The following is a 24,832-nucleotide window of genomic DNA, read 5'->3' as shown; positions in this document are numbered from 1 at the left end:
CGGTCCCAGGCAGGACAAACACGTCAGTGCATCATCCAGCAACCACCCCGCTGCTGCCTTCACTCACACAAATTAGGTTAAATCCGTCCTTTTGAGATCAGCATCTGGAAGGCAAAGAACAAGGGGAAATCTCTGGTGAATACAGACAGCAACAGCAAGGCTGTAAGAACACCAGCACTGTCACCGCTCCCTCCCGTCCGCGTCACAGCGGGGTTTGCAACGGGGAGGCTTGTGCCCTGAGGTGGGACCATCGCGGGGTCCCGAAGCTGCCCGTGCTGTCTAACAGGGCGGAGCGGGGGCAGCCGGGCGGAGCGGAGCGGGCCGGGCTGCGGTGGGCCGGGGCTTCTCGCCGGCGGCCGCGGGCGGGTCCGGGCGGGGCGGCGGCGAGATGAGGGCGAGCCTGGGCCTCCTGTCCCTCCTGCTGGCGCTGGTGGGAGTTTCCAGCTTCGTCTTCCTCGTGGTGGCCATCGCGACCGACTTCTGGTACATCATCGATGCCTCCAAGCTGGAGACGTCGCGGAACGGCACGGACGCGCTGAGCTCGCACTCGGGGCTGTGGCGGACCTGCCGCGGTGAGTGGCCGGGGGAAGGGAGCGGGCTGGGGGGCCCGGCTGCGGGACCTGCTGCTCTCCCCCACCCCTTGGGGTGCTCCGCACCCATCAGCAGCTCTTGGTCAAATCTCTCTTGTGTTAATTGTCGAAGGAATCGTGTTCTGCCACTGTGAGCCAACTATATGTCAACTTTTAATTTAAACTAATTGAATAAATATTAACCACCTGGAAGGAAACAGATGTCTTTTAATTGTCTCCAGGGGAATTAAGGAGCAAAAGTTTTGGGTTCAAGCCATTAAAATGATAAATAACAATATAAATAACATTAAACTATATATAGCCTACATACATAAACAAGTAATATTAATATGAATAAAAATATGATTACTTTGAAACGTATATCTATACATAATATAAATACAAACAAAATTAACTTAATCCCACGCTAACTAAAGGTAAGTGACTAAAGACTCACCAGGTTCACCAAGTAATCGCACTGCGTTCAGTCTCACTTGGTGTTTCACTGTTGTGGATTTTAATGAAAGACCCACAAACCCTATGTGGATAATACGGGATTTTCCGCATTTAGTTTAATTTGTATGCCAGGCGTGTTACCTTTGGTCTTGACTCCACCATTAAAAACAATTTGCAAGTAATGTGCAGAAAAACAAGTTGTGAGTAACGTGCAGCACAGGTGAGAAAGGCTGTTACTTGCAGTGGCGCAGGGGAGAAGGGGCTGGCTGAGGGAATTGCCCCCTGTGCTGTACTCTGAGCCTTGCTGCGAAGAGCAGATGTTTCCCTCCTGACTTCAGTGGTCGGACTGGATAGGAGCAAAAATTGGCCGGTCCTGGGTACTGAAAATCCTCTCCTTCCCTGCCTAGAAATGACTGTTTTTAAAGCAGATAATACTCTTATGAGTTATATGTACACTAAAATAAAAAAGGATATATCCCAATAACACATTGTAGCTTAAATTTTCTCATTGTTTTTTCCCTTCTCGATCAGTGAGGAGCAAATGTTACCCTTTGATAAACCCCTTCTGGCATGAGAATGCAAACATCACTGATTCACACAGGCAGCTTTTATGTGAGTAACTTTTATGTTATTTCTATACCCCATCCACTCTTCCTTCCCTCCTTTGCCATTCACAAGGTCTCATTTTTGATTCAGAGGGGGAGCTCTTTGAGACAGTGGTTTGACTCTGCTTCTGTACAACATCTGTTGCTGCATGTGGTCTTTAAATGGGATTACTGTTGACATCACCACCTAATTGATGTCAAGTTCAGCTAATTTCTTCCATGGGAGCAAGATATTTCTGCCTGGAATGGCTCAGGAATTGATAAAAATAAAAGGTGAGAATGTCTTAAAATGGTACTCTCTCCCTCAAAACCAGCCATTTCCCTGAGCGATCCTTCAGGGAGACTTAGAGTGTCTTTGGTCTGGTGCAGCATTTCATGATATTGCTAAAAGTGCAGCAAACATGGCAAAGTGAGCCTGAGGTGCTGATGCTAATGCAGCCGTGTTGCACCAGTAACTGGGAAGTTAAAGAAGGAATAAGATCCCAGTGGGTCGCTGAAGCAGATGTACAAACATATCGACAGGTTTGAGACTACAGCACGGGTTGTTTCTGTGCTTTCAAATCGGAAAGTGTCATTTCGTTAATCTTCCTTGCTTAAGACAGAGGCCTTAGCTGATTGGTATTGTTGAAAACGGGGAGGATCGGTTAAAACGATGTCTGCTGGATCACTTAATCCTTTAAGAGTTCGAAGTTAATTGAACCTAACCAGACTGATCACGTTTTAAGTGTGGGCACCTCAACCATTATGTTAGGGATAGTCTAAAGTTTTAGGACAAAACTATTAGCATTTCAAAAGTTGCATTCACATTTGCGAAACATACAGCTGTAGTTTTCTCAGGTGAGGAGATTTTAGAATACAGCTCTTCAATGAAAGCTGAATTCTGCAAAAACAAAAGCAGACACTATACAGACCTCTTTTTGTTATAAAGATGGTATTGTCTTGTAAACAAAGGACAGCTCTTTTGTAGTAATGAAGTGTAAAAAAATAATGAATATGAGTAAAAATTGGATTCATACCTGTGTGTTCAGACTCTTTGGAGCCTCGGAAATTTTTTATCTCTTACTGTCATATCAAGAACTATTTTTAGGTTCCTGGACAAAGAGTTAGATGTGCAAAGACACTTGCAGATTTTATTACAAGCAGATGTAGTCTGCCTAAAATATATGTGATAAGAAATCAAAGATACTTTTATTGAAAGAACCTACTAGGTTTGATTAGAGTGCCCTACAGAGTGAATTTTTCGATATTTTAGATGTTGAGCTTCAATGTTTCATTGCTGATTCAGTGTGGTGAGGCTACAGACCCACAGCAATAGCAGCTGAACATAGGAGACGCCATGTCAGTTTTTCTTAACTTCTAGGAATATAGATACATCTAAGTGACATGCTAGGTTTGTTAAGTTCTGAGATACTACCTCCTACTGCAGCCTTACACTTATTTCTTAAGTATTTTCTGACTGTGTTCACTGAATCGTGTTTAGGCTGAGCAGGGCAAACCTTCATCTGCAACACAATTTAACCGGAATTTTAGAGGACAATTCTGGGATCATGGATACTAGTGTAGTTAGTAGTTTCTGTATGGGTTGCTGCATGGGGCACACAGGCTAATTGCACAGTTTGCATTTTTTCCCTGTGTGCAGGTGTCTGTGTGAGGCACATTCACATGGAATTAATCTCATTCTGTGTAGCTGTACACCCGTATTTCTCACTGTTTGATTGGCAGACTCAATTTCAGGGCCTCTGGCAACATCAAGCGTGTTTCTTGCCCATTATTCCTAAAAAGATTTGGAAGAGCTGTCTCCTAGTGCAGACACTTAACTAACATCACTAATCCCATCCACTGTTCTTCAGAGCTCACATACTCCTCCTGGCATGTCTTAACTACACACAAGTTCCAAAAAGGTGGAAGAAAGTCTGTACGTGAGTGCAAAGAGCTGGGTCTAAGTGGGAACAGGAGTGCAGGTCACTGCCAGAAGACAAACCATTAGAGAATGAAGCTTGTTATAAAACCAAGAGTGGAGTGTGCAGCTGCCCACGCACAACTGCTGGGGTTATTCTCCCCAGAGTATTTCTGGTTTTTCTTTTTCAGACAGCACTGCAGTAGGAACCACGAGGTGCGGAGAAGTTAGTGGTTCCTGCAGGGAAGTCAGTGCTTGCTGCAGGGAAACGATCTTTGCAGTAGGAGCAGTTACTGGTACCTCAGCTGGTTTAATGTAACAGCTGCCTTGGTCCCTTCCTCAACAAAATTAGTTTAATAGTACAGTTCAACTAGACGGGATTTCCTCACAGCATGTGGACCCTGTAACAGTCACTAACCAGCTGCTTTCATACTTCTCCCCACTCTTTATGGGCCTGCTTCATTTTTACTGAGTTGGATGTTTATGCTCCTGCTCCTAATCCCAGAATGTCTTATTCTTTGGCTGCCATTGCAGTTTTCCTGGGGATTTATAGTTCTTCACAATTTTTCCTTCATGGTTTAAGTTATCAGAAGGAAACATCTAGAGCTGGAATACCAGGCAAGAGCCAGTTCAGAGGCCAGCGAAATAAGCCCCAAATGATGTACCTGTAAATTCTAACTTTATTATGGTAGGTGTATACCTACACAGATCTGCTTTGTTTCTGGACAACAGTGCAGTGTCCCCCAAAGAGGTTCCAGTGTACATTTACTTCGGTACTTAGAGCAGATATTACAATAAATTTATGCAGAAATCTGAGATAGCTTTAGCATCACTGCAGCTGAGACCTAATGAACAACAACTTCTGATGAATGTTCTCATTTTCAAATTCATTGATATCGTAGCAATAGAATGTGAACCACAGTGTGTCACTTAACGTTTATCATTTTACCCATTCCTGGTATTGAAGGTGTTTGTCAATGCCCACTTGTATAAAGTCTCTGCAGTTTGTCTTTCAGTTTAGCTCAGACACTTGTTACATGAGAGGAGCACAAAGCCAGAATGTGGACCCTCTGAGCAATCCTCCACCATCACTTTTTCTCTGCTGAACAGGAGAGAATCCAGGTCTTCGTGTCCCTGGGGTTTCAGTCTCACATTTAGCCACACACAGCAGGTCTTTCCTGTTGCTCATTGTTGGTCTAAGTTGTTTCCTCCCCTCCTTCCTTGCGAGCAGGTCAGGCTTTCTCAGCGCAGTGTTTCTCCCTGCCTCTGCCAAGTCTTCCCAGAGCAGCCCTGCTGGTTTTAGCTGCTGCCAGCATTCTGTTTCAGCTACAAGCTTTGGTCTTCCTAACTGGCTATTTAGTTGTTGCTGGGGAAGATAAACAGGTCCTTAATTAAGCTCTTCTGAGCTGCTGCCATTTGGAGTATTTCTGATGAGGTGACTATAGCAGATTTCTAGTGACTATTTGCTGTTACAAGCTGTGCAAACAAATTGAAAGTTAGTTTGAAACAGCAAAGCTCCAGTGTGTTAACAGGAGATGATTAACGAAACTGCCAGGTCTGCAGCTGGTACTTTTGATGCCATTCAGGTTTTCTAGGTTATTCCACGGATTTCTCCTACAAACAACTCGGCAACAACTGTGTTGGGTGGTAAATTAGAAATGTCTGCCACATTCACAGAGCTGGACACACTGCCGGCGTCATTCTTACAGATGTTTGGTCAGACCTCTAGTAAAACAGCTTTGGCTAGCTAATGTAAAACTTCATTGACTCACACCAAGCAATTGAAGCATTTTTACTAGAAAAAAATGAGTTTTTAAACATGTTCATCAGTTTGTTTCAGTATTTTCAAGCTTAAACTATTGAATCCTCCGGGTTGGACTGCAGAGAACTCTGGTATTGAGAAACAGATGTGGGAAACTGAATTCTGTTTTACAGGGAAGTGCACACACCTCTTGTGCAAGATGCTTAGGTTGTTGGTTTGTTTTTTTTTTTCAATTAATTTTATCAAAATGAAGACAGTTATATGTACAGTACATAACGAATAAATATGTTTTTCAACACAACCTAAAACCACTAAAATGACTGCAAATTTTATGTTTTGACTTCTTTCACAGATTATTATGGAAGACAGAAACACAGTAAAGATATTTTAAGGCATGTCTGTCTATAAACTAATTCTGTCCCTCTAATCAGGAATATAATGGCATAATATCATATGCCAGACAGCGTGAATTCAGATTCCTGAGTGGTTTCCATGGCAGCATTTTAGAATAAGTTTCCCAGGCAGTTGCAGAGTTCATAGAAGGACAAATGGGTAATAAGTATTTCACTAAAACACTAGAGGTGATAGAAGTGCTGTTTAACCATATGCATTCCATTAAATATTTGATTTTTAAAAAGCTGCGGGTGATTAATGAGAGACGTGATCCCAGCGGTGTGTAGGAAAAGTCAGGCTCTGTCAGAGTGGGATTTTGGGTTTCAGCTGAGATATCCCTAAAACTTGCATTTTCACTGAAGAAGGCATAAAAATGTTAATTGCATCAGATTTTATCCCCCCAAGGCCTAAGAGGTATCTTACGTGCAAGACTAAATCTAAGAGGACATGTGGATGTCAGAATGGTGGGGAATCAAAATCAGGGCTAATACCCTCAGGAAGCACAAATGGGGCAGAAGCCAAGCCTGTGCCTCCTGCCTCCCTAGAATATGAGAACTGAATAGTGTGCCCAGTCTCTGCTCTGTCCCATCACATCCCTGACAACCACAACCACAACAACTATATAAAACTCTTGACCCAAGTTCCATGGCTGTTTCTCCTCTTGGTATTCAACTAAGATATGCGAACAGTTTTGACATAGTGGTTTATACACAATAAGATGAAGATTGACATGACCATTAGCATCTGAGAATTGCTGTAGGTTTGGGTTTCTTAGCCAGCAACAGCAGTCATGGCCGGTTTTGCTGAAGGAAAGTCCAGGGAGTATCCTCAGATTTAGAAGCTAGGAGAGAGGGTGCTCCATTCGGTGCAGAATGCTGCATTCGTGCGTTCTGAGCATCAGCTGATCCTGATCTGGGGATATGTGGGACTAGATACGAGAATATAATACCAGTGTAAATAAATAGAAATGGAAGAACAATAGGGTCACCTCCTAAAACTTTGTCATTTGCCACATTTTTATTTTTCAGCATGTTCTGTACTACACAAAACAAATAATTATGTCTTGAAACCATGTTCCAATCAAGTAAACAAATCAACAGTGACTGCCCTGATCCCATGGAGGCTCTTCCCACCCTTCCAAGGTTCTAGAACTGAACAGAGATACAGACATGATTGGGTCTTATCTTTGTAATGCTACTGAAGAGGATAAGCTGGATCCTTAGCTGGGCAACTGGAGTACATCCACCCCTGGGGGCAGTTGCAGTGCCCTCAAAAAATTGATCATCTAATCACACACAAACTGTGATCTCTTAGCTGACTCCTTTTCTTTGGGAACCAGCTAATGGTGTATTGTTGTTCCCCTGTGAAATTAAATGAGACACTATGCCCAGAGCCATTCAGAAAGTAGATTTTAAGTTTTTTTTTCTTAGTAACTCTGCACTTTGGTATGAAATAAATTGATACTGGAAGCTGGAATTACTTTGTTGTTGTTGTTGTTATTATTCCATAAAAGGTTGGGTTGAACACTGTGGATAGATTGCATAAGAGGGAACAAACAGTGGATATGAAAAATTACATAGCAACCTTCTGTTTACACAGCTATTAAATGTTACAGGGATCAATAAAGACTAATGTAAAACATTTAGCATGGGAGGAAGCAACCAGGATGGGTTAATGTACTTAGGGAAGCTGCTGTAGAAATCAATGACAGACAGAAATTCAGAGCTGGATGGGAAAATTTACCTCTAGTTGATGGTCAGCTGCAACGAAGGAAAAGGTCAACAGTTTGCTGGAACAGCTCAGCAGAGCACATGTGACAGAAAAGGAAGCGTTTAACCAAAGCGTCTGCTGGATCTCACCACCGAACAGAGCATTGCCATGCACTGTGATCTGTGTGATTTGGATAACCAGGGCTACGTTTTATTAAGGTGGTCAGTGACTACTTAATATGCAACGCACCACCTGTTATCCAGCTAGGCTTAATATCCGAGAACAGTTTAATTGCTTAAATATATCCGTGTAGACAAACCCTTTGTATTTGTGGTCTCTGTTTGAAACACAGGCTGTGATCCTGTAAAGGGCTTGCTCTGTATGTTACCTTTTTCTCCATACTATACCTTTGTGCTGCCAACTTCAACCAAAAAGCCAAGAGGTTGTCCAGCTCCTTGTTTGTGCAGCCCAGAATAAGGCTTTGATCCTGACCAGGGACTCTGCACTCAATAATTATTAGAACATCCAGTGACACTATAATAAAACATTAACATTCTTCATTTTTCTTCAGACATGCATGGAACATTTGTCATCCTGATGCCCCTCAGCCTGATATTGATGATTTTTGGAGGAATGACCGGATTCATCAGTATTCTTGCCAGGGCCTACCTGCTGCTTCTAATGACGGGACTGCTTTTTCTTTTTGGAGGTATTGTATCAAACTCCTGGCCTAGCTCGTTTAAATAATAAGAGATCATATCTGGGAGACATCACTTTGTCTTCCAGGGGAAAAAAAATAAGAGTTTGCTTTTAGAATAATGATGGTGTTCGTTCACTTGGTGTCTGTTCAGCTCCCGGTGGGATTCTGGAATAGAAAACTGCCACTTAGAGTCAGCAAAGGCAAATAATCCCACACAACCATACATCCTTGTGGAGTGAATCACACTTTGAACACGGGTTTGTTGTGCCCATTAACACAAAAGATTTAGTACTTTCTCAGCACAGTGCCCAAAACTTCTGTGTTTTAGAAAATCATTTATGAATTCAAATTAAAACCATTCTGTTGAAGTAGTAAAACTGTGTTTAAATCCATCTCCGTTTTCTTCTCCGAATAGATTTCGGTACTGTTTTCACAATGTAACTTGAAACAGAAATTTCTCTCAACAGAAAAGGGTTCATTATTGGCCCCCATCACCTGGTCATACAGTCCTGTTTCTAAGAAGAGAAAGCTAAGAGATTACTGGAAGCAAATGCTGCTGTCTCAAAGTCTTGACTGACCTTTTGAGTCTAAAATGCTCTTACGAAGACCAACCATCCCCCGTTATGCTTTTCTTTTGGAAAACAAACTGACAAACAAAACAAACAAAACTTCGATTTCCTTAGAACATCAGAAAGCTGCATTCACTAAAAAGGCCTAGGCTATTTGAAAAGTACTCCAAATAGCAGGTGAAAGATGAAAAGCCGTGAAGTACAAAGGGTGATTATCCTGCTGAGGAGTGGAGTCCTGTGCCTTTTGAAGACACTTGGATTTGCAAAGGTGGAAAGGAAACACAAAGACAGTATTAGGAGAGGGATGCTGGAATATGTTGTGAAAATACAACTAGTTCTGTTTCCCAGCACAGTGTGATCAGGCTGCAGCATGTTCTTTGGTGTGAGACCAGCCCCTGCTCCCGCTCAGGCACTATCGTTCAGCTGTTTCAGCTGCATTGAGGCTTGATGCATATAATGGGCATGGATAGTTTTATAGGATATTCTGGTTCATGAAGTTCAGTATTGATTAGACAGTTCTGTCTCAGAAAATATCAGTATTTGTTGATGCAATTCCAGAAACCCAAGTTCTTTGGAAAACACCAGAACCGATATGTTCCACATCCCAGGGCATCCTATATGCTTGCCGTTGTTTTGAAATGCCACCGCATTTACGGGGTATCACAGAACTCAGTGTACCTTGTTGAAAATGTCAACAAATCAGTCATTTTCATTTCTTCTGACAAAACGTATAAAGTAATTTTACCCCCCCTTGCAGAGGACTTAGAATAAGGCACAGGCATCATAGCACGATTATTCATGAGTATGGATTTTGACTATTGGATAACCCAATACTCTTCTGTCTTGGCTTGCCTCTACTCAAAATTGTCTCTCTGGCAAAAATGCGGACTCGTCTAGACTTACACTGTGATTTATCGGAAAGCCAGGCCAAAATTTTCCTCCCTCAGAAATCAGAGAGACACTGTCTTGTCCTACAAGTGTTCCAGTACCTACTTATTCTGGGCTACTGTCCTTTAATCCAGGACCTTCTATCTTGTCTTTCCTGCCACTGATTCAGTAAAGTTATGACTTTGGTCAGTATATGTCTTTTGAGTGACATGGATGCCAGGCCCAGGATGTAGCCTATGCTCTTGCTAGATGTGCCATTCCCTAAATTTGCTGGCTTCCGTACAGTCCTTTCATTCTGAAAACATCTGGATTCTGTTTGAGTGCCTGTATTGATTTATTTTTAGTTTGCTCCAAGGATGCATTTGGCTCAATTATTTGGAAGTGATGAATAGTCATGACTCCACAACACTTGGTGAGAGGTGATGGTAAAGACCAATACATTTACATTGAACGCTTAAACTTTACGATACTCAAAGTTAGAAAACAGCCTAAACTCAGATCACTGACCTGAAATACAAGAACCTCTGTCTCCATGGCCTTTCTTGCATAGAGGTAAACAACTGTATGTGGTGACAGCAATGAGAAATCAGGACGCATTATAACAGAGTATTGAAAACAGAGATGGACATGCATTAGGTATCTGTAGAAGGCATGAGTAGATTTTTATTGTGGGAGGCTTGCTGTTACACATTTTGATTCAGTGTTTAACAATGAGAACACATTAAACTCAATGGACAAAAAGAACCCTCTCTTAATTTCACTCTCACTCTTCCCTAAAAAGTAGCCTCAACTATACTTTAAAGGTGAAGAGAGGCTAACTGGTAATCTGTCCTGGGTAGATAGGAAGGAGTGGCAAAGAAGGCCTAAAAGATATCCAATTATATGTTTTTCTTTCCCAGCTCTTGTTACACTTACTGGGATCAGTGTCTATATTGCATATTCAGCTGCTGCCTTTGAAGAAGCTGTCTGCCTCCTGAGGAGTAAAGATCTCCTGGTAGAAGTGGACATCAGGTTTGGCTGGTCGCTGGCCCTAGTCTGGATCTCCTTTGTTGCAGAAGTGCTCACCGGGGCTGTGTTTCTCCTGGCAGCGAGAGTTGTGGGTCTGAAACGGCGATGTGAGCAGGCGTTGTGAACAACAGGTATCATTGCAACAACAGAACCCTGCAGAGCCTAGAAATGTAGATTGCTTGGTCCGTCTGGTCACTGGGAGTAATAAAAGTGGCAAGGCTGTGACTGAGTATCTTGTCAGCTGCTGTAAACCCTTTTCCTCACAGTTAGCTGTAAACCACAAAGATTCTGATAACTCAGTAGAACATTTCAAGTGCTGTCAATAAGGAAGCCCTTGTGACTTTAGAAGAAAGTACATTGCAGTGTTAGTGTTTCAGAAAAATTGCATCTGGCAGCTCACAAGACATCTCCATTCATTGCTTAGAACAGGGCAGATTTCTTGCTTTCTTTTCTCCTTCCTGCTGTCCCAGCAAAGTGCCTCAGAGTACCTTGCATGCACAGTCTACTTCACACTTCGTTTCTCCTCTGAGACTCATAAAAATTGTGCCTAGGATTCCGGTCACGTTGGCAGCCTCTTGGTGGTGGGTTGTGTGACCTTCCTGCTGCCTTTGGGGACACACAGACGGATATGATATCTATGCACCAGAACCCAGGGAGAGAGTGTGAGATGTAAATATCCTCGATTAATATTGCATACTTAGCATGGGTTTGTTGCACAAAGTAAAATTGAAAATAAAGTTCCAGAATAGAAAGGACTGCAGAATATTTGGAGAACTGTAGTGATAATCTCCAGAAGCAGGGCATGGCCAGGACATCTGGTGAGGTGAATATTTATCTTTACTCTGGCAGACATGTTCCATATTTATAGGATCTTTCTTTTCCTTTATGTCTCCCCAAGGAGGCTATCTTCTCTCCTGTACTGCAATCACACTCTTTCTTTGTGACAACACACAAAAATGGGATGATTTGAGAAACCAGAGAGCCCCAGAAGCCTAATCCATGTCAGCGGTGTGTGATGTCTAAGGAGAGACACAACATCAAGTTCTCTTCCCTAAAATCATTACCAATAGGGTGAAAACAAATAAATTAGTCATTTTCTAAAAATGGGCTTTGATGCTGTGATAAAATGAGAGAATATAAGGCCTAGATACTGTGAATGACTTGATATTAGTTATCTGGCAGGCAGTAGTGACTATGATGGTGAAGTTCAAGTGCAGTGCAATGGTGACTGTACTGCAGGAGACAGATACAGCTGCATTTCCAGATGTTTTGACTAACTACTGTAGCCAGCCCCAATCTACCAGATGCTCAGGCTACATACTTACCTCTTTCAGCTTGTTACTAGCTGCTTTTTCAGTTCTGTAACACAGAAGATGTATTTGATGCATTTCTCAGTTTTTACTTAGCAATTTTGATGATGCTTCCTTTTAATGAAATTCATGTATGTGCTTTGTGCTAGAACATGTTAACTTGTGCTAAAAACCGCTGAGTAAAACTGAACACACAGGATGCCTGAATTTCTTCTTAGGTGCCAAGCAATGTAGTTTTTCTTTATTGCTTTTTCCTCTGGGTTTAAGATAAGTTTTTCTTCAGTGCCCATTCAGGTTAATGAAGAAATTTTCCCCTGACTGCTGTGGCTTTGAATAAAGACTTGAATGTGTTAACTGCTCCACTGCTTTTCTGTTAAATCCTATATTTCTGGAGGATTTCAGCATATCACAGTTCGAGACTGTGACTCAGGAGCTGTGTCACCCAGGGACACTGTGTCATTGGGCAAGTCCCTTGTTCTTCCTCCAGTAGCACAAAGGGCATCATCTACCGACCTCTGTTAAATAGCAAAACACTTTTATCTTTGTGTCTTGTGTTAGAGATTGCACATTTACTGAGCTCAGTTCTCATCTTAGTCCCACAGTACCAATTACTTTACAAAAAATAGGGACAGGGAGCTTCCCAGAGCTTACAGTCTTTGGAGATACAAGGAAACATATTATTACTACCATGCTGTGAATGGAGAACTGAGGCAGAAAAAATGTCCAAGATCACATGAAGCCAGAGTTTCTGAATCTCAGCCTAAGACATTAGTTGTCAAGCCTTGCTTGTTATCAGAATGAAATAAGGCTGGAAATCCTGAATAGCCTGAGCCGCAGAAATTCTGTGAATAGCCAGGTCAGTTTTGTAGTTCTCACTTGCTCCCACATTGGTTTTCACATATTTTCTGTGTTGCCTTATGTTGGGACTGTGTAACTGAGTCATTTTACACGTTAAAGCATACCACATAAGCTCTGTAAGAAGAATAAGAAAATAGTCCTTTGTAGCCAAAATTCCATATGATTGAGTTATGTAAAAGGTGATATTTCTATGTTTTGGTGCTCATGAAGCTATTTATAATACAATTTGTATGGTGTTACTCAGACATTACTGTAAGCTGTAACAGTAAAATGTCATCTGAGTTATTTTTGAATATTTATTACAGAAGTTATTTTACAGTGGGTTTGAATGTTGTAAAATCAAATAAAATGACATCTCAGAGCTGGGAATTATTTACAAAAACATGGAAGAACTAAGATATGTATTTTTCTTTAACTTTTTTTCTGCAGATCTATTCTACAGTTTATATGATGCTTTTGAAGTACCTGTGTCACGTGTGGTAGGTATTTATAAGGTACTTATGCAGCTACAATAGAAAATACTCAAGTGATCAAGTCTAATTAGAAAGCAAATGAATCTGTTATTGAATTAGAGCAATTCTCATTTCCATGTCTTTCTTAAATTTCTCATTCTGGCTTCCTGCAATATCTGGCACAATGGTAATAAAAAGTATCTTCTGCTCCTTAATATTTGTAGAACCCCTGAATTTCTCTGAAATTCTTTCTGAATAGAAAGAAAAAAAAGATGGTTTGAAATAGTCAAACAAGCCTTGAACATTTTGAAGAATTGTGCTAGAAAGAGAAAACATTCTGGAAAGGACTTGATGTGATTTGATATAAGTGACCTTATCAGCTTCTTCCTCTTATTGAAACAAATGTTTATTTAATACCCATTTTTTTGCTATATTTTCCCCAAAATGTGTTACTGAGATGAGGACAATGACTCTTCCTATTACTTTCAGGTGAATTGCAAACTCATAGGTAATTCCTCACATTTAAAGTGGAGACAAGCAGATGTACTGAGCAGAGTGGCACTGTTTGGGCAGGCAGAGTGCACAGAGCTGCTGGCCAATACTGGTCACTAATGGAAAGGCTTCCTCGAGGGATGGCAGAGGGACAGAGGGAGTCAAAGAAATCCTTGGGGGTGAAAAGCTGCAGATGTGCAAGGCATTTAGAGGAGATGCTGGTGAATATAACATAGATTCGGCCTGTGTCTGTGCTGTTCCTGAGCTGGCTGCTGCAGAGCAGCTCGGATGTCTCTATACCTGCCTCTGGTGACTATGGGGACATTATTGGTTCAGATACAGCTTCATTTAAAGTAGCTCCATGTATTTGTTGATCACTGATCCAAAGCAAATAGGCCTGATTGAGTCTATGCAGACACATGTGATTAATTATTTCCTCCTTCCAAATTTAAAAGGACGGCAGGTTGGAGACCAAACAGGACATGCTCTGTCCATGCCTGTTGGTCAGCAAGGGTGAGGGAGCTGGAGTCTGCCCAGGACCTCTCTGCTGAGGTGACCACACGCCTGCCCGCTGAAGCTGGTAAGGAAAACTGGAACTGGCCTGTGACTTAGATCCCAAAGACTTAGAATTTTCCCAAGCTTGATTGACCCCTTGGATCTCAAGCAATCGCAGCCTCCAATTTTATCACATCTTTTGCATTGTTTTGCAAATGAAATCCAATGGTCTCAACTATTTAGAACTGAAAAACAAAATCTGAAGAAAACAGCCTACTTCATAAATACAGATATGCTTTTCTGTGATTCATTTTGTAAATTCCTTACAGCTAAGCAGTTCACAGCCAAGATATATCAGCAAGAAACACAACTTCTTTGGCCTCCTGACTGTTATTTTTATATTGACAGACTACATTGCCCCAGCTCAGGACCAAAAAGGTTAGAATTAATGTTTTAGCTTTGTACTATAGGGTCACACTGTCCCCAGAACTGGCATAACCATGCTCAAGAGAGGCTCCCCTGTGCCTAGATACTCCCAGTTTGTTTGCTAAGCAGACACAGCTGTTGGCCTAGAAATTGCAAGCTCACAAAAACTCAGTGAAATGTTCTGGGAGACCAGAGAAAACTACCCCAGGAGCCAGGTGCAACCCACAGAGTTTTAGCCATCCCTGATTTAGGTTACAGGACCTTAACTACTGAATTGCATTCTAGTTCAGTTACAAAAAATTAGATCTTTCTACTTTTACTAAAACACTATATTGCTGTTCTACTGTAATAGCTTTTTCCTATGTTTTACATATTGGCTTTAATGCTAACTTGGTCCTCAAACTTCTCCTTTCCTTTTTGCCACTCCTTTCAGCAGTGATATCAGTGTCACATTCAATCTTTGGATGCACATTAGCAGCAACATATACTGCTGACTCACATCCCATTTTGGTGTTTGTGTTGCTAGTAATCATATTTTGAATGCTCTGACTTGAGAGACCTTTTCTGTTTTACAGTGGTTTGCACAGAAACAATGGTCTCTGCTGACATCTCATGGCTACGCTAAGCTGTATTTGGAAAGAAACAGTTCAGATCCATACCTACTAGTTTTTGTATGGTTTGAAGAGCAGAGGATATTGTCATGCTCACTAGGCCCTAGCTCTGTGTTTTATAGCCCAGAGAATCTCATCTAGGAACCGCTGAATCCCCAACAGTAACATCTCCCAGCTGCTGGCCATCTTAAGTTAAAATGGCAGGTGATGGGAAATGTACTGTTAACCTTCCCTGTTTTTTTTAATAAATTAATAATAAAACCTTCTTAAAGGTTTTTACTGCTTCTGTTCTTAGGAGATAGATGCTCTAGCCATTCCATTGCTCATTACATTTTGATTAGATCAACTAGTATTGGTTTTTGTTTACATTTGTGGCATAAATGTAAAAACTATTAAGCTGAAACTAATCAAATAGAACATCTGAGGATGCAAATTATAAGAAAAAAAAAATGGTTTATATAATGGATTATTTCCTGAACATGACAGACTGTCTAAGAATTGGACAATTGAATGGGACAGACTTCAGGATTGTTCAGGAAACAGCATGCTACATTTTTCTGTGTCTCTTGATCTCTTCACCCTCTCTCAATAAGAGTATTTTTTTCCAACAAAGTCAGGAAGCTCTGCCCTCAGTATGAGCTGGGCAACTCAGTGAGACATTGTTGAATTTGAAACTATGCAATAACTGTCAAAGTAGAAGAAACCAGCTCTAACCTCTCACATTTAATAGATTCCTCCTTCCTTTCCTGGAACTGTGGCAGCATTGTCCATTCCTGATCTACAAATACCCCTCTGCTCAGACTACTCAGGCATGTCTGTAATTCTTCCAAGCCAAAGTACTAGGGTAGCGCATCTCCTGTAAAAAGATGTTTTTAGCTGTGGTGTAGGATCAGGTTTCTAGACTTACATGTTGGATGGACACTTCTTGGGGATAGTTTCTTTTGGCCAGGAGCTGTAGTCCCCAAACAGATGAGCAGTAGTTGGCTGACAGTCTGCAGGTGTGTGGAGTCAGCTAATAGAGGGAAAGGAAGAGGGATGCAGTGTCATACCCGCCATAGCTAAAGTGGCACTGACAGATTGAAATCTCTTGTTGTGTGTGACCTAGTTTCTCAGCCTATCACCTAAGAAAACCCATCTTTGTGATCTTACAGGATCTTTCAGACTCCATCGCCACTGAGGACAAGGCACTAAAGTTATTACTTGTAAAACTGTCAGAAAGGGAGGAACACAAGCCTGTAAGTAGGCAAATTACCATCAGTTAATGAGTTACAGCTTGTCAGCCAAGATCTCACAACTGAATGTATTTATACCCTCAAGTCATCTCCCACCACTCTTGAGAATTAAAATGCATTTATTCAGCACACCGCCTCTGCAGCCTGGTCCCATTCGCATGATGGTTTCATGTTTCATTTGGAGCAGACCAGAGCTGATGAACAGTGAAGTATTAAAAAGTAGCATCTTAGTCCTTGTGATAGTCAAAGCTGGCTGAAAGACTCCACGGTTGGGGTTGGAGGGACGGAAGGCAGTTCCCCACAGGGCTTTTGGCCCATTATTTTCCTGTTTTCATTTTTGCCAAGGACAAAGCAAACACTTGTCACGGAAGGCTGAGACTCTCTCAGTGTAATGCTCCCCAGGTGTTGAAAGGAATTTGTCTGCCAGTAGCTGAACAGCATTTGCTAATGGTTTATGCTTCCAGACAACACATCTGGCCGCTGAAGGAGCGAACGTTTCTCCATCCAACCTGGCCTTCTCAAATATTTATAAGCTAATGTTGTCTGTAGTGCCTGCAGCATGTAGAGAGGCTGAACGGAATTGCACTGTGGAGGAGTCTGTTTCCACAGCCTTTTGGAATTGGCTACATCAGCACTGTGAAAACCCTTGGCATCATAAACCACAGCTCCTGCATGACTAGTATTATACAGTGAAGCATTTAATTATGCAAAAAAAATCCACATAAAAAGAATTTTTTTAACTGTCAGGCAAAATCCATAGAAGGAACAAACTTTGTAGAACTTGCAATAACACGTCTTTGGAGTTATCTGCCTTTCTCTTTGTAAACAGTATATTACAGACATGGCAACAGCTGCAGCCAGCAGACTTGGAAGCTCTATCTCCTTCCTGTCTGTGGGAAACTTCACATATGACAGGACCTTGATTTGGTCCAGGGCACTTCTGGTAAAACGGAAAAGTTCTGCATAAGTAACTGAGAAGACCAGGCCTGTTTCATTCCGATGGGAGACCTATTCGATACAGTGTGCAGTGTGAAAGTATAAATATTTCCTTCTCAAGACTTGGGAATAATGCAATATTTAATAAAAACAGAAGAAGAAAGAAATAGCTACATGGTGCGTTCTGAGCCGACAGAGGTATTCACAACCCTATCTTTTAGATTCAGACCTACAAGATTGCCTCATACTCAGATATTCATTGCCTAAACTGCTGCTATCATTTATGCAAACCCAAAGTGACTATAATTTATGCAAACCCAAGTGACAGGACTTATTACTGAGAGTTTCATTTTGCTGAACAAGTGACAAAAAACCCCCCGTTTACTTGAATCACTCAGTCCCCCTGATCATATGCATCAAGCAGACATGCTGGTGTCAGTCCTGGAGTTCCCAGCACACAGCAGCAAGGAGGGTCTGAACCAGTTGGACCTGACGGTCCTGCAGGCATCACTGAAATAACAGGTGCAAACAAGTCAGACATCGCCACCAAAGACCACGTCTTAAAGACAACTGTCGTGCCTGACTTTTGTGACTTGCCACAGATGAACCTGTAAGTCAAAGTTGGTGTTAATAATCCAGCTGAATAGCAACATCTTTGGTGAATGGGCTGATTAACAAAAAGGCACAGTATGGCGTCTTTATTGTCCTGCTTGCGTGTCACATTAGCTGCAGAGACATGTCACTGTAGCTCTGTGCAGGGAGCTCTGCTGGGTTGGCTGCTTCTCAAAAGTGAGATTTGTTATTCTCCCTCAGAGTTGTCGGGCTCGCTGTGTGGGTAGCCAGGTGGCTGTTACATCAGCCATATAAATGAGAAAAAAGTCCACTTTCTATGCAGATATCCATTGAAAAACAATGCCCAGACCTACCCTTCAGAGTCTGTCTCAGGCTCACTTTCCTGCTCTCCTGTTCACCAGAAAGTCCTTGTGCTCCTCCTCGGCAGCAATAGCAGTGCAGCAGGACCCTCAGTCACCATAACAACTGGGATATCTGTCTTATAATTCAAACTGCCCTCTCTAACTTCAAGGGCTTCTTCCTACACACAGTCTAGAGCTCATCAATCCTTCCCTGAGCAATTCTACGTTCTTTGTTGGAGCAGTAACTCGCACACCCACTCTTTCTAAAGCTGCTTCTCTGCCATTTGATTTTCACAAGCCTGATGAACTGTATACTCACCCATTTGGGAAGAGGATTGAGTTTGATACAGGTAAGCCTTAGTCTTTTCAAAGACCGGCTAACCCTGTGATTAACCCCATTGTCTTGGGTTTGCCTGTGGGAACGGTGGCCCCAAGGAGTTCAGAAAATAATCCCACAGAGACCAAACTGCTCACATAGCAAATCCCGTTGTAACTCCTAATTCCTTTGGAATTTAAACAACATGATAAGCATTAAAACATTAAAGGCTCTTAGAAAGCAGCATGTCCCTCCAAAAGGACAAATGCATCCCCAAAATCTTACTTAGCCACTAACTAACTTTGTGACATTGGACTAACTTTTATCAGTTTCTGCACATCATCTTGGCAGTGTTCCTACTCAATTGCTTCGAGTTGAATAAATGACTTTACTAAACCTCCCCAATAGCTCATTTAGAGTCTGAATCATTTCCATCAGATTTTCTGTCATTATATGTGGAGATTTCATCTGGCACCATCAGTTGCAACCCATACAAGCACTGGAAGTCAATACAAATATTTTCTACTCATTTGGTTAAAATGCTGTTACTCTCTAAATAGCCCTATTACATGTGAAATAGGGATACAGTATAAATTAGTGCTTGAAAAGGGTTTTGCAATACACATAATCATAACTTGCCATCTCACCAAACTCATTTATAAATGTTTATCATGACATGAACACTCAACTAACTGTTAGTGATTTGTATGGATGCAATTTTAGTGTACAGAAGCAGTCCCTGGGGTAACAGCATTCCCAGTTCTACATTGCTGTGCTTTGCCTGAGCAGCCACTGCACGTCACTGTTGTTCCACACAGGAGAGTCAACAGAGCCTCATTTGTGTGAGCAGGAAGCAGGACTTGGAGAGTCTCTTTGCTTTTTCAATCAAGGGAAGAAAATGTGCTACAAACCAAGGGATGGAGCTTGCAGAAGTCAAGGAGGATTTTTTTCCCCAGGACTGAAGGGAGGTCATACCTGTCACTCCTGCTTTTCATTTGCCTGTGCAAAAAGGCTTTATCCATCTTCTATCTTTAAAGGTGTAAAAAGAGAATGGTCATTACCCAGGGATACAAAGATCCGGAGGGAATGGCCTGCTCTTCACACGCCCTGTGTGAACCCTGACAAATCACTAAACCTCTTGATGCTCAAGTACTGCAGCACTGACACCATACCCTGCCTCACCGCGTTACTGTGAGGGCTGAAATTAAGGGTATGAGATACTCAGATATAACTGTAAGAGCAACATCATGTAAACCTCCTTAGATGTGGAACATTTTTTCCTTTCAAGTGAAGGGGAAATTTTGGAGAGTTAGTCTGTCATTTTAGAAATAAAGAGCTTGAGAATTTGGCATGATTGCTAAGCCTAAAAAGGCAGGTACAACCAGTGGTCTGAATGATGTTTTTCTAGAAGCACAACACTCCTAAGAAAGCTTTGTCAACAATTATGTCAAGTCACATAAGCTGACTAGCACTGAGCTTCTCCTTCCAGTACTTGCCACTAAAAATATAGAAATATTCCCAGCTCCTCACATGGCTTTTTTCCAGGTTTTCAGCAATTGTCACATTATGTGAGTGCAGTGAGGAGGCTTAACTCCTTTTCCGAGAATGTTTCATAGGAAGCAATTCAAGAAGAATGAAACTGCCAGTGAAGACAATTCTAGTAGAGGGTATGAAAGAAGAGACTGAAGAATAAAATAAAAAATAAAACTATGAGAAGATGTTGAGGCAAATTAACAATATAAGAGATATCTAAATTTAACAGGAAATGATTTAGCAAGTAGGGACCTTGTGGGATCTTCTGTAGCACTTGACACACTGGAAGCAACAGTTCCCCATCCATGGACTTTGCTACTGCGCTTGCAGTGCATCCATGGTAGCTGAACTTACCAGACCTTACTGTTGCAGCCCAGCTTGGCTGCTGTTGGCGTAGTAATTCATCACCTGGCTGGCAATCCATGGAGCTGGGATCATCAGGAGGAAGCGACACCTCAGCTGCAGGTGACACTGAGCTGCCATGTACAAATACTCAAGCCAGGTTTACTCGTCTGGGTCCAATTTCAGCAACAAAGCTGAGGGACAAATTTCAGCCTGGAGCAGCTGCGTTCCTGCCAGGCTGTGTGGTGCGTGATGACTCCCATGTGACTGCATTTTTCCTGATAATACTACCCTGATTTGTAATTATTACAGATATTTCACATCTGCTTTCCTAACATCTCCAGCCTGCAGAAGAGATTCAACCTGAGAAAAGCGTTCTTCTATTTCTCCTGAGTGCCCTGCTAAAGGCAGCAGGAATCAGATGCCAACTTTGTGAGGCTGAGCCCTGGCATTTCCCACACTGGGAAAACTTGCACAGACACAGGAATAAATACCTGCATGTCTCTGGCTGTGTGCAGGAGCTGAGCCTCTGCCTGAGCGCTGCTGTAGATCCCGGGCCACAGAAAGGAAGAAAATTCCAGAAAGAAATTATCCTGCAACCTCCAGCCGTGATCTTAATCCTTTGAGGGGCCTAAAATCAGTCCAGAATTCTTCATGCAGCACAAGAACAAGGAGTTTTGTTTCTGAGGCTACGAAACCAATGTTTATTTCATAAGCCCAGATCCACAAACATGAGAGGAGAGAGATCATACTGCCAGAGGGAAGGAAACCCTTTCCTGAAGCAAATGACTGGGCTGTAATACTGCATCCTACTGAGACGGGTGATTTATAAAAGAGAAAACATACACAGCTTGGCGATCAAAACAATTGCCTCAAGATTGCTGAGCTGAGTGAAGAAGTGAAGGGACACAGAAGTGAATCAAAGTCTAGAATTGAAAGCAGAAGACTGAAAATGTCTGTCCTGCTTCAAACTTTGTGAGAAAATAGCATTACCTTTGCCTACAACTTTTGTTCTCCATTTTGTTTGCCACTCCTGTGCTGCTAAGGGATGTGCAATTCCAGATGTCTTGGTCTCTACTCACAGTAGCATGTGTTGGTCAAGATGATCCCTGCTTCTGTACTGCCCTAAGTATACTTGACCTGCGGCTGTTTTCTCTCCTACAGATAACAGACGAAAGAAACCTGGCAAAAACGATGGGCCAGAGTCTTCTCTCAAGCAGAAACCTTGGCAGAGAAAGTGGGGCCCTGGGGAGTCACAGCTGCTGTGTAATAATGTCCTGGCTCTGGAGCCTGATTGACTGCAAGACCATTCCCCAGGCAGGGTTAAGAGCTGTGCTTTGCCTTGCCCATTGGCTTAGCTCAGAATTGCCATTTAAACCAGTAATACCTGATTTTTACTGGACAAAAATTTTAGCAGATGCTTTGCTGGTGCAGTTTTTAGCAAGGCAGCCCTGAAGGGATTCTAGTTCTTTGTGTGACTAACATACTGCTGAATGGTTGGAGCTGGAGAAGCCAAATCTGGCTCTGACCTGACACCGTAAATTGTTATTATCTATATAATTGCAAGATTTGCTTGTGTTTTGTTTGCTACATGAGCCCAAGTGGAAGCTTGAGGATCTATTTGCAGACCCAGTTATTTAAAGCTTTTCAGCATACATGCTTGTAGGTCTAGCTTTGTATTATTTAGAGCTTTTGCTTGTTGTTTTAGGCTTAATGTGTTTGCTGTCTTGATGGCTCCGTCAATATACATTCAGCGCTGAAAAAGTTAAGTGTCAATATATAAAAAAAGATAGGGCCAAAAATACCCATCCAGAGTTTGGCGATGGAAGGCAAATTGCAGGTTTGTCAATAGTGTGTTTGGGAGCGTTTTAAATAGTGAATCACTTGATGCTAGCTATTGTAAATATTGGTTTAAAGGTGCTATAAAATTGATGGTGCACAGTTAAACCTTCCTCCAAATCGTGATCTATTTATGCTGCCTCAGTGTCAGATCCAAAGACCACTGAATGCAATAGGTGTCTTTACCGAGTCGTTAACAACCAGAGTGTCGTTTCAGCAAATGCACATAATTCTGCAGTAGGAGCACAGTACGTTTTCTTACAGTTTTGGTTAAATTAGGAGTACTATGCTCCAGAACATGCCTTTCAATTTTTTTTTTTTCTTTTAATGTGACAGCAGATGAAAATGGCACAGAGTGACATTCGAAGGGAAGTATCACTTTCTACCTTAGCTGCACAGCTTTTTGTGATGTGGGGTTGGACCATGAGCAGAGTATTCAACTGCCACCACAAATCATAGTGTGGGATGTGGTGACTGACGGCTGAATCCTGAGCAGACCCAGACTGAATATTATCTTGAGTGGCGATTGGGTGCGGTTTGCTGTTTCTGCAGAGTCCTGCATTGAGTGCTGGATCCGATCAGAGTAGAACATTTGAGCTGTCCTGTGATGCCAAAACAGTGAACTCGACAAATGATGAATGTAACTTCTACCCAGTCTAAGCCTCACTCTGTGAAATTTGAAGAAATTCTGTATCATGTTAAGTCTGAATTTAGACGCAATGAATTATTATTATTGAGGGCTAGATTTCACAAAAGCCTTAACATCAGCAGCATAGCCATATTTTTCATTGACTTAATGTATTGGATGTATATGGAAGAGTCTAGCCAGCACTGTCCTAACAATCACTTCTGTTTTCTATTTTTGTTTTCATGTAGATACCTAAATAGAAGACAAGGTTTTATGAATGGTGAGCTCCTTAAAATCTTGCTGAAAAAGTTCTGAAGAATAAATGGTAATTCAAGCTCCACAAAGGTAAATCAGTTTTGCGGTTGTTGACCTGACTGGAACTGGCACATGTAGGTTTGGAGAGCTTTGAATGAAAATCCATTCTCAGTCTTGCAAAGACAATTACTTAATTCAGCCCAAGCCTTATGACACCATGATCCTTGCCTGGAGTATTAGTGTACCTGAACTCTGCATGGAGAAAGGAATTAACAAGGAAGAAAATCCAGCAGGGGAGTTATTCATGCTCATCTGCTTTTGGTGTAGCTGTCTATTGTAGTACATCTGCATTTTTGTCCTTGTCTCCCCATTTTTCCCCCATCCTTTTCCCAGAGAATAAAGTGAAAACTATTCTGCTGTGGGCAAGTCTGGAACCTGTCTGGTTCTTCACCTATGGTTTCCATCACGAAGAAAACTGTGATTAAGGGTGACAGGGCCCTTAGGAGACTGGAAGGTGAGATGGCAGCTGGAGAAGAAAATGACAGGCCTCCAGAATTATCTGTTCCCATAGAACAGGTGTCAGCAATTGCAGATAAGGCAATGCCTGGGAGTTTCAGTGCTCCAGGCAGCACTGAGAGGGGAAGATGTGTTTGCAAAAGGGCATGTTCACTCAGTTATAGAGTGCACGTGTTGTGCTAAATGTCCTTCAGTCCCTCTGGTAATGCGGCCGTCTGTAACAATAAATAGCAAATAACTATTGTCTCCTCTGGGACTACAGCTATCGTGCTTCCAAATAGGAGTCATCCTGCTCTGTGTTGAGGTGTAAGAGACCATACATTTACTATGAGTTCTGGGGAAAAACACTGAAACACACATAATTTAACCTGAAATTTTAGACTGCTTCTGTTTACACAGCTTTGTGTAAAAGCAATACTGACACTTTAAAAATCCCAAACAGCCCATTCCTCCAAATTATTCTAGGTTTAAAAATACCTGATAGGTAAGAAATGTTTGTACGTTAGTATCAAAAAATGTTATTATTTGTCTGTCTTCCCTTTCCACTTTCTGCCCCCTTGTTTCCAGGGACATTCTTATTTAAAATTTTCCCCCGAGTAGAAATACAGTTGAAAATCCCTCATGGCATAACTTTTGTGATTGCTAGGAGTATAAGGAAGTGGATAGATCAGCTGAGAAGTGAGGAATTTAGCAGATTATGTACATACATAATCTTTTTAAAGTGAGTAGCAGCTCGTCCTCTTTGTTTTAAAATGTTCAAGTATATTTCTGGAAAAGAGGATAACAGAACATCTATTAATAGCAAAGGGTTTTATAAGCCAAGCTGAGACACTCAGTGTCTTGAAAGTATTTTACAAACACGAGCATAACTGTACTTCACGACTCATCTGTAAGGTAAGTACCATTATTTCTCTTGTTCAGATGGGGAAGTGGCATCCAGAGAGACCAAGAAACTCAAATAAGTAGCACACGTTAAAAGATTAGCAGGTTTAAAAAAAAAATAGACTAGTAAATGATACTCTTACTTCAGCTCACTGCCTGAAATTATTGGAATACTAATACCCCAGGACCATGTTTCACACCAAAATACCCAGTACCAGAACACCCCAAAGAACAAGTA

At 41.8% G+C, this 24,832-nt stretch overlaps 1 protein-coding gene across 4 annotated transcripts; it reads left to right on the top strand.

Moving 5' to 3' along the window:
- Positions 1-16: 16 nt before the first annotated feature.
- On the top strand, positions 17-24,413 carry TMEM114 (transmembrane protein 114). Of its 4 annotated transcripts, none has more exons than XR_010466320.1 (7): positions 17-572; positions 1,557-1,637; positions 7,964-8,101; positions 10,449-10,688; positions 13,155-13,204; positions 14,125-14,249; positions 23,190-24,413. XR_010466320.1 is itself a non-coding variant. In XM_065030773.1 (5 exons), exons 1-4 carry the CDS (start codon positions 389-391, stop codon positions 10,679-10,681), a joined length of 636 nt encoding a protein of 211 aa, XP_064886845.1. In that variant the 5' UTR covers positions 19-388; the 3' UTR covers positions 10,682-10,688; positions 13,155-13,392. The 4 variants fall into 4 exon arrangements, 1 of the variants encoding a protein (XP_064886845.1); XR_010466322.1 differs by lacking the exon at positions 23,190-24,413 and adding an exon at positions 16,353-20,024; XR_010466321.1 differs by lacking the exon at positions 14,125-14,249 and having other exon boundaries at positions 18-572; positions 23,190-23,718.
- Positions 24,414-24,832: the final 419 nt, after the last annotated feature.

The sequence above is a fragment of the Columba livia genome, chromosome 15, assembly GCF_036013475.1.
Source record: "Columba livia isolate bColLiv1 breed racing homer chromosome 15, bColLiv1.pat.W.v2, whole genome shotgun sequence".
NCBI lineage: Eukaryota > Metazoa > Chordata > Aves > Columbiformes > Columbidae > Columba > Columba livia.
The sequence above is the reverse complement of the archived record's forward strand: the minus strand, read 5'-3'. Positions and strand labels throughout refer to the sequence as shown.

Bases quoted from the DNA above. Each gene is read 5' to 3' on its own strand.
- TMEM114 (XM_065030773.1), top strand. From the start codon at position 389: ATGAGGGCGAGCCTGGGCCTCCTGTCCCTCCTGCTGGCGCTGGTGGGA. The intron at 573-1,556 runs GTGAGTGGCCGG...CTTCTCGATCAG, and splicing joins GCTGTGGCGGACCTGCCGCG to TGAGGAGCAAATGTTACCCT. The intron at 1,638-7,963 runs GTGAGTAACTTT...ATTTTTCTTCAG, and splicing joins TTCACACAGGCAGCTTTTAT to ACATGCATGGAACATTTGTC.